General features: G+C 42.6%; 2 protein-coding genes across 2 annotated transcripts; both read right to left on the reverse strand.

Annotated features, from left to right (window-relative positions):
- Positions 1–3: 3 nt before the first annotated feature.
- LOC117809840 (myosin-10) lies at positions 4–3,867 on the reverse strand (the record flags this gene model as incomplete). The annotated part of the gene is made up of 2 exons (XM_034679362.1): positions 3,822–3,867; positions 4–327 (listed from the first exon to the last, which is right to left on the reverse strand). A coding segment is annotated over exon 2 (291 nt), but the record flags the coding sequence as incomplete, so codon positions are not given.
- A 2,442-nt stretch (positions 3,868–6,309) lies between these two features.
- LOC117809841 (probable ATP-dependent RNA helicase DDX47) lies at positions 6,310–9,718 on the reverse strand (the record flags this gene model as incomplete). The annotated part of the gene is made up of 6 exons (XM_034679363.1): positions 6,310–7,074; positions 7,236–7,365; positions 7,468–7,538; positions 7,625–7,762; positions 8,474–8,620; positions 9,602–9,718. Coding segments are annotated over 6 exons (801 nt in total), but the record flags the coding sequence as incomplete, so codon positions are not given.
- Between the last annotated feature and the right edge of the window lie 83 nt (positions 9,719–9,801).

Below are 9,801 nucleotides of genomic sequence, written 5' to 3' on the forward strand. Positions count from 1 at the left end.
TTCGTTCAGGCAGGTGAGCTCGGCCATGTCCTCCACCTTGCTGAACTTGGGCGGGTTCATCTTCTGGACGTCGTCCTTGTTGATCATCACCTTCTTGCCGTTCTCCGCCAGCTCCACCTGCACCTCCTCGCCGCGCTCCTCCCGGATGCTGGCTGCCTCAAAGCCATGGCGCTCCGAGGGGACCCACACCAGCTTCTTGGCCGTCCAGTCGGCCTGCGCCGCCGGGTTGTAAACGACAGCGCGGTCCACAAACAGGTACCGCTCCGGGTCCTCTTGCCCACTCCGATGAGACATCTTACCTGGGGTTTACCAGAGCGACGTGGCCACCTGGAACAGACAGGAGAGGGTTTGATGTTACATGAGTGACAGAAAGTATTGTGACCAAACCAGGACCAGTATTCACCTCCAAACCTGTCTATAATGCAGTCCCTAAAACCAGGGTATCATTGGCCAAAGCATTGATCATACTAGACCTGGTTTATGTTCCTTACTGGGTTGCAATAACAAACAACAGTTGTACTGGGGCAAAACCACTTCCTTGACCCAGTCGGTCAGGCAGATAACTTCCCACCTATATGAGTCTGGTTCTACCCGAGGTTTCTACCTTTCAAAGGAAGTTCATCCTTTCTACAGCTCTGCAGAGTCCTTGCTTATTAATGGACTTGGCACTAATGAGTCTGGTTCTGCTGGAGGTTTCTACCTATTCAAGGGAATGTTATCATTACTGGTGTAACAAAGTCATTGTAAGACTCTGCTATACACCTGCTCTAGATGGTAATAGTTATGAGGTTATGAACTTTAAGAGCTATAACTTGTACAACAGTTGGTTATCTATTAATCAATACTCAAGTCAAGTCGCAGGTTCATCTGAACAGGTTGAGTTTAAATCTGAACATCTTGACTGTCATGACTCAGATGCTCAGGCAGACAGCCTCCCTCCAATGAGTCTGGTTCTGCTCAGGTTTCTACATATTCTAAGGGAGGTTATAATTTATCATGTTTTAAAGTGCTCACTCATAGGTAGACTAAGCTGTCTACCTATGAGTCATGATATAACTTTGGCAGAGTGACATGTTAGCCAAACCCAGGGAAATATCAGTAACATTATCATGTATATGGTGTTTTGATTACGCCAGTATCACAAGGCAAGATATTGGAATTGATAAAACTTCGCATTTGAACATCTTCACGGTCTCAACTAGTCAGGCAGATGACTTCCCACCTATTAGTTCTGGTCCTACTCAAGGTTTCTACCTTTCAAAGGAAGTTTATCCTTTCAACTGTTGTTAAGTACTTGCTTGTTAGTGGACTAAGTAGATAATAAGACTAGACTGCGAGGCAATAACAAAGAAATAAATTATCATGTCAGTCAAACCCTGGGAAATATCACTATCATGTTTCAAGTTACTTTAACTGGTAAAGTTTGCATTTGAACATCTGTACTGTCTTGACTAGTCAGGCAGATGGCTTGCCACCTATTAGTTCTGGTTCTACCTGAGGTTTCTACCTTTCAAATGAAGTTTATCTTCTCCATTGTTGCAAAGTACTTGCTTATTAGTGGACTAAGCTTCGGCCCTGTAAATAATATTACAAAGACTGTGCTAGATGACTGCAGCAAATGTAAAGTTTCATGAGTAAACTTTTAAGGCAATAACAAACATAGAGATTATCATGTCAGTCAAACCCTGAGAAATATCACTATCATGTTTCAAGTTACTTTAACTGGTAAAGTTTGTATTTGAACATCTGTAATGTCCCGACTAGTCAGGCAGATGGCTTGCCACCTATTAGTTCTGGTTCTACCTGAGGTTTCTACCTTTCAAATGAAGTTTATCTTCTCCATTGTTGCAAAGTACTTGCTTATTAGTGGACTAAGCTGGGGTTCTGTAAATAATAAGACTAGACTAGACAACGGTGGCATATGTAAAGTTTCATGAGTAAACTTTACATGCAATGACAAACATAGAGATTATCATGTCATTCAAACCCTGAGAAATATCACTATCATGTTTCAAGTTATTGGAATTGATAAAGTTTGTATATGAATATCTTTACTGTCTCTGGTCATAAGTTCTGGTCCTGCTCGAGGCTTCTACCTTTCAAAGGAAGTTTATCTTCATCCTTTGTTGCAAAGTACTTGCTTATTAGTGGACTAAGCTTCGGCTCTGTAAATAATATTACAAAGACTGTGCAAGACGACTGCAGCAAATGTAAAGTTTCATGAGTAAACTTTAAAGGCAATGACAAACAGAGATTATCATGTCAGTCAAACCCTGAGAAATATCACTATCATGTTTCAAGTTACTTTAATTGGTAAAGTTTGCATTTGAACATCTGTACTGTCTCGACTAGTCAGGCAGATGGCTTGCCACCTATTAGTTCTGGTTCTACCTGAGGTTTCTACCTTTCAAATGAAGTTTATCTTCTCCTTTGTTGCAAAGTACTTGCTTATTAGTGGACTAAGCTTGGGTTCTGTAAATAATAAGACTAGACTAGACAACAGTGGCATATGTAAAGTTTCATGAGTAAACTTTAAAGGCAATGACAAACATAGAGATTATCATGTCAGTCAAACCCTGAGAAATATCCCTATGATGTTTCAAGTGATTGGAATTGATAAAGTTTGTATTTGACTATCTTTACTGTCTCTGGTCATCAGGCAGATGGCTTCCCACCTATAAGTTCTGGTCCTGCTCGAGGCTTCTACCTGTTCATAGACTTTTCTAACCACTGTTACATGATAACTTTTGCTCTAATTTGAAATGCAAAGTAACAAACCCATTTACTGCTGTTTAATCCTGATTCTAATGACTGTGTGAAAACAGGATAACACTGGAATGCATGAATGAAATCTCCTGCACACACACACACACACACACATTGAGGAGGGAGACACCATATGTAATGAGTTCAGATCATGTTATCTGGAGCTGAATGGCGACACGAATTAAAAGCTGGACTTCATTCAAACCCAGGTTTCAGTGCGTCTCTGACAGTCTGCATGACTCCTCATTGGATGCATCTGCACAACAGCAATGCGCATACTGCGTAGGTTACTCTCAGCACGGAGGGACGTCGTGAATGGGATCAGAATCAGTATTGGTTCCATTATTTCCTCTGCAAATCGTGCTTTTATAGATCCACTTTATCACACACGGAGTTAAGGTCTGCAGCAGCTTACACAACACACACGATGACTGTGCATTGGGCAAAACCTCCAGAGACACAGGAGGACGGAGAGCAGGAGCCTGGAGTCCTGTTTACTATCATTACTAATCAACCTGCGCTAATCAACCTGCGCACATGAACATGCGCTAATCAACATGCGCTAATCAACATGCGCACATGAACCTGCGCTAATCAACCTGCGATAATCAACCTGCGCACATGAACCTGCGCAGATATATAACGTTGTTACTATGGCAACGCCAGCTAAAAGTTGTCCCTGTTACAAGAAAAAGCAGAATAACTGAGTTTTCTTTGATTTTTATGAGACTGAGCTCTTTCAGCTTTCATTACATAACTAATAAGAGCTTTCTGTTTGCTATATGTATATTTGTAGGCAGCTGTGGGTCAAAGAAGCCCCCTAAAACCATAAAAACAATCTAATATTAGGTATTAAACTAACTTTACCCGGTGTAATGTTTGCAGTATGGTCTCCTTTGACGTTTCTAATAATGTTCAGAAGCTTAGACTGGAAGTAATCTCACATCAGGTCCATTTAGATCCATAATAAGCAACCAGCGTGAGCTCCATCCTCCATCCTGACTGTAATAATAAGCTCCCCACACACACACCTCACACACACACACCTGACTCACCTGGTGTAACGTTATTCAGCGAAGCAGTAGTCCGATCCTGTTCACCAAGCAGTCCCGATATCCCCCCTGATGATGAGGCGACCCTGTATGAGACCAGCAGCTCCACACAGCTGAACTGCAGGCATGTATTTGGGGCTTTGGTATGCAGCACAGGCACAGCGCTGCTGCTGCTGCTGCCTCCTCCACACTGGGGCCCCTCCTAAAGAGACCTGACCGCTGCTGCTGCACCCGCCTACACCGGACTGCACTCACATAGAGTGACCCTGCAGAACAATGCACTGCACACACACACACTCACACTCTCTGTGGGAGGATGCACCTGAGCTGAATGTGGGGCTGATGCCTCATAATCTCTTAGTCCTCACACTGATAAGGAATTTCAAAGTGTTAAATGTGAGGGGGGATTTATCCTTAAATCTATCCCCCAAATATCTATGCATGGCACACACCCACCAGAGCAGCTCGGAGACAATTGGCCCCTCACTTTGCGGTCTCTCTCTCCCTCTGTCAGTCATTGGCTGGAAGAAACCAACCCCTCAATTTCACACAAACCGCTTACATGCGTTAAAAACAAATAATAGATACTGCAAAAAAAAGAGCCCAAAATAACATGTAATTACTGCACAACCTTCTTATGTAAGCCTGCACAAAAATAAAGATCTCAAGTTTAACAAATAGAGAATAATCAGTTTATGACGGCCCATTCAGAGTGCATACACCTCATTACTGCTGCTGCTGTAAAGGGCAACACTGCCATCTTGTGTCTGAAAGTATAGAAGAGGATTTGGGACATTGGGGGAACAAAAAAATTAAGGTCATTTTTTTTATTATCATTAATATTCTGAGAAAAAAGTCAGAATTCTGTTCTCAAGTTAAATTTTTGGTGCTTTTTTTTTTGCCTTTATTGGATAGGACAGCTGAAGAGACACGTGTGGGGAATTATATCTACAGTCCCTGATCAAACTTCACAGCACAAACCTGAGCCTGCACTCAAGTAGCCTCATCAGACTCATCACACCCAAAGACCTGGACCTCCTTTGGACGCACCTCCTTCCAGTTTTCCTCTGCAAATGACTGGAATCACCTGCAACAATCCCTAAAGCTGCCCTCTCTCATCCCACCCCATAACTCAACATCCCTGCACTTGCTTTTAAATTGCTTTTAAGTTGTTCACTGCTGTCATGTGTTTGTATTGTATTGTTCTGTCTCTAGGTTTCTCTGTTTGTCCTCTTTGTTTTTTGTTTTGTCTTTTATTTATTGTCATGCCTACCTGGTAGGGATGTACATTTTAAGTGTTTTCCCTGATCGATTTTTTGGAAATGTTAACGATCAATTATCGATTAATTGATAAAAAAAAAAAAAACATTATTATTCTTACGTCAAAAACAATGCCAAATAGGTTGTTTTCCCCCTGAATTGAATTTTCTATAGCAACAAAATGCAAATAACTGACTGTATTGAATACGGGTAGATGTTTGACACGCAGAATATCAACCATCAGGCTCATTAACATATTCTACGCGGATGCAGTCTGACATGCAGTCTGACATGCAGTCTGACATGCAGTCTGACATGCAGTCTGACATGCAGTCTGACATGCAGTCTGACATGCAGTCTGACATGCAGTCTGACATGCAGTCTGACATGCAGTCTTCAGTCTGACATGCAGTCTGACATGCAGTCTGACATGCAGTCTGACATGCAGTCTGACATGCAGTCTTCAGTCTGACATGCAGTCTGACATGCAGTCTGACATGCAGTCTGACATGCAGTCTGACATGCAGTCTGACATGCAGTCTGACATGCAGTCTGACATGCAGTCTGACATGCAGTCTGACATGCAGTCTGACATGCAGTCTTCAGTCTGACATGCAGTCTGACATGCAGTCTGACATGCAGTCTGACATGCAGTCTTCAGTCTGACATGCAGTCTGACATGCAGTCTGACATGCAGTCTGACATGCAGTCTGACATGCAGTCTGACATGCAGTCTGACATGCAGTCTGACATGCAGTCTTCAGTCTGACATGCAGTCTTCAGTCTGACATGCAGTCTGACATGCAGTCTGACATGCAGTCTGACATGCAGTCTGACATGCAGTCTTCAGTCTGACATGCAGTCTTCAGTCTGACATGCAGTCTGACATGCAGTCTTCAGTCTGACATGCAGTCATAAAGTGAAGCCTGAGACTACTAACAGAAGCATACTTCAGACTCTCAGTGTCCAGTTTGCTGCCTACTCGTTCTTATTGAGAAAAATAACGTGTATTCAATCAGGTGTCAGCCGAGAGCGCAACCGGGTCACTATCCAGCTGCAGAAAAGCCAAGACGGCTCTGATGTTGCTGCTCTGTAAACAGTGTACCAGAAAAATAATAATAATGAAAAAATTTGGACCTTCATTTTAATTTTTTTTCTCAGTGGCTCTAATCCTCTTCCACATGAAAGCAACATATCACCCAGTGAATCACCAAGTCCATCAAAACAAGTGTTGTGTTTAACCGAGTTATTTTATTACAAATAGAAATATCTCTCAAAGGAACAGGAAAACCTTTGTTTGAAATTAAATAGATTACTAACTGAATCAAACCATATTTACTAGGACGCCATTTATCTCTTAAATGTCACACTTTGATGTTTTATGTTATAAATGACATAATAAACCGGACAAAGGGTTAGTTTAACGCCACTTCTTCATCTTATTAACTCTAATTAAGATGTAATGTGGAAGTTTGAGTCATAATTCAAGTGAAAACATACTTTAAAACTCATCAAACATCTAAAATTAACCTGAAATATGGCTTTCTATGTCTTCAAATTTCAACATGTGTTCTTATTTAGCTGTGTATCAACCTCAAAGCTTTAAAGTTGATGTTTATGGATCTTTAAAGGTGTAATAAAGCAGTTTAACATTTTAAAAGTGTGATGTTTAGATTTAAATGGACGCTATGTAAATATGGTGAAATAACATGATGAAATATTACATGAAAAACAAACATTAAAGGCATGTTGTTGTGGGTATGTCAGGTTTATATACAGTCTGTTCATGTTGGAGGCTTTAGCGCCCTCCCCTCCAGGCTCCTCCACCTCTCTTTTTCACCCCTCCTTTCCCCCCATCTCCTCCTCCTCCTCCTCCTCCTCCTCCTCCTAAACCACCTTTCACTTTCTTCCTCACTCCGCTGGATTGCTCTGTGTCATCCTCGTCTCTGTCTCCTCCTCTGGGCCTTTTCTTTTTCTCACCTTGTTCCTTCATTTCCTGAGAAAGACCAGACATTGAATCATTCATGGGCTTCTTTTTTCTAAAGGAGTTTGTCAATACACATGACCTGTTTCAACCAAATCTCCACCAAGTTTAATTAACAAGCATTGCATTAGAGAGACATTTGTAGCCGTGACTAGAGAGTGAAGAAGACTTACCAGCCGTGCATATCTCTGAGCTTCACTAACCCTCTCCACCAGCATCATCACCTCGTCCTCCTGCGTCGGGAAGGCGGGAAGCTTTTTCCCAATCAGGGTTTCAATTCGCTGGAAAAGCTCCACATCATATCTAAGAGGACAGAACATCACATTTTACTTCAGTCGGCCTGTTGTCACTCTCTTACTTGGAGCACATGAAGCAGCATGCTGATGAGAAACAGGAAGTTCTTACTGAGTGACAAACGTGATGGACTTTCCAGACCGCCCCGCTCTGGCGGTTCGTCCGACTCTGTGGATGTAATCCTGAAAGAGACAGATCCAAAGATTCATTCACATCAAATCAGGCTACATGACAACCACTAAGTGAAACCAAATCCACAGCAGGGTACCTTGGAGTGAGTGGGGATGTCGTAGTTGATGACACAGTCTACGTGAGGAATGTCGAGTCCTCTGGACGCCACATCTGTCGCCAGCAGCACCGAGCGGGACTTTGACTTGAACTTGTTGAGCGCTCCGAGACGTTTGTTCTGATCAAGAGAAAATATGACAATTAATTAACACAAAACACTTACTCCTCAGTCCCTGCAGGATTTCACAGAGTATTTTGTGACTGTTGCGGCCCAAAAAGCTGATTTTCTGACAGCTTTTTGAAAAGATTGCAATTTTTTCCCCACTACAAATCTCAGGGGTGAGTAAATCTGCTACATTACAGATGTTTTTAGAAAACATTCTTCATGTGACCACTGTGACTGTATTTAGATTCTCTTGACTCACAGAAAAAAGCCATGAAAGGACTGTAATGCACATTTACGACGGTCCTTGAATGCACCTTCATGTCCATCATGCAGACTTTGGGTCAATAAGGAAAAACAACAAACATTCCACTATTCATCCACTACGGGCAAAATCTGATGAATCAGATTCCACTAAGCAGATCCTTAGTCGGGCTCACCCCTAATCTTAACACATTTCCAACATCCAGTTCTGACTACTTTTTGAAACCTGACTATTACCTGTCCTTTAATTCCATCAAGCAAACTCAAAATGTAAATAACTCTAACCTAAACTGAACAAATGTCAGGTCCATCAAACACTGAGGAGGCGTGTCCCTCTCCTCACTGGTCCAGCTCTTCTCTGCTGGGTTTTTGAAATTATATTGTTTGTTTCGATTTCAGATGAACCTGTGCAGGAGGTGCGTGTGTGTGTGTGTGTGCATGTGTGTTCCTCTGCAGCTCTACCTGACTCATCTGTCCATGAAGAGGGATTGCAGTGATTCCAAGGTTCCTTAACAACAGCGCCACCCGCTGGGCGTTATTACACGTGCTGCAGAAGATCATGAATGAGTTGCCGGCGAGTTCGTTCAGGATGGACACCAGGTAACAGTCCTGGGATTAAACAACAACAACAACAACAACAACAACAACAACAACAAAGCATGAGTGTGGTGTTCTGTGCACAGAGGAGGAACATGTGCATCAGGTTTTAAAGGTGACATATCATGCAAAATGGACTCTTTAATAGTTCTCTCCCTGAAATATGTGTCCCTGTCTACTAACCCCCTGAAAAGGAAAAGAATCCATTCTGCCCCTGTTCTGATTTCTCCACCTTTCTGTAAATGTGTGCTGAAACCAGCCGTTTCAGTTTTCAGTGTTTTTCATACGTCACAACGCCATCCGGTCTGTAACAGGAAGTCAGAGCTTGGAGCTTGTTCAGCCCATAGACTGTATAAAATACAACTCAACCCCTCCTCCGTTTTTCATTCCCTGCACACATGTGTGCTAACAAGGAGCTTAGGAGGGAGGCATGCTAGTTGTAGGCTGTCTTAATAAACACAAAGGTCGCTTTGACTCCCCACGTCTGCAGATTTGAAGATCTAGTGGATGATTTTTATTTATCATGGATAAGTGCTAGCGCTAGTTAGCATAGCCACATAGCTACATGTTGGTAGCTGTGTACCAAGACACACGTCGACATGCTGACAAATAAAACAACAAGAAACACTAAATCTGTGACCACTGGTTCAGAAAGGTCCTGCTGCAGGCGCCTCTCCGTCAGGATCAGATTCAGAGGGTTGAAGTAACGCGGGTCTCTGAGCAGCCGTGTATATTCAGCCAACATGTAAACATTAGATCAACGTGCTGGACAGCCGAGGCCACACCCACTTCCTGAGGGGGCGTGGTCAGAGAGAAATCTGAGGAGGTCTGAAGAAGAGGGTTTTTCAGGCAGACCAAAATCTGATTTCAAAGTGTTTTTATGACCATAAACTTTAAAGACATGTTTTGGGGACCTCTTAGACCAATATATGTTGATGAAAAAAGCGTGATATGTCACCTTTAAAACATTACATGAGACTGAGCAGCTCTTACCTTGTACTTGGCCGGTATGAAGACGTAGTACTGCTGGAGTTTGTCCACTGTGGAGTATTTGGTGGATACGGCGCACTTCACTGGATCTTTCAGGGCTGCTCTCTGAAGTTTCTGGACCTGGAGGCGAGAGGAAAGAGCAACTTCCTGTGTCAGATTTCCACTTTCAAATAATAACAGACACCTCAACACCTGACTACACC

The sequence above is a fragment of the Notolabrus celidotus genome, unplaced genomic scaffold (assembly GCF_009762535.1).
Source record: "Notolabrus celidotus isolate fNotCel1 unplaced genomic scaffold, fNotCel1.pri scaffold_46A_arrow_ctg1, whole genome shotgun sequence".
NCBI classification, from domain to species: domain Eukaryota; kingdom Metazoa; phylum Chordata; class Actinopteri; order Labriformes; family Labridae; genus Notolabrus; species Notolabrus celidotus.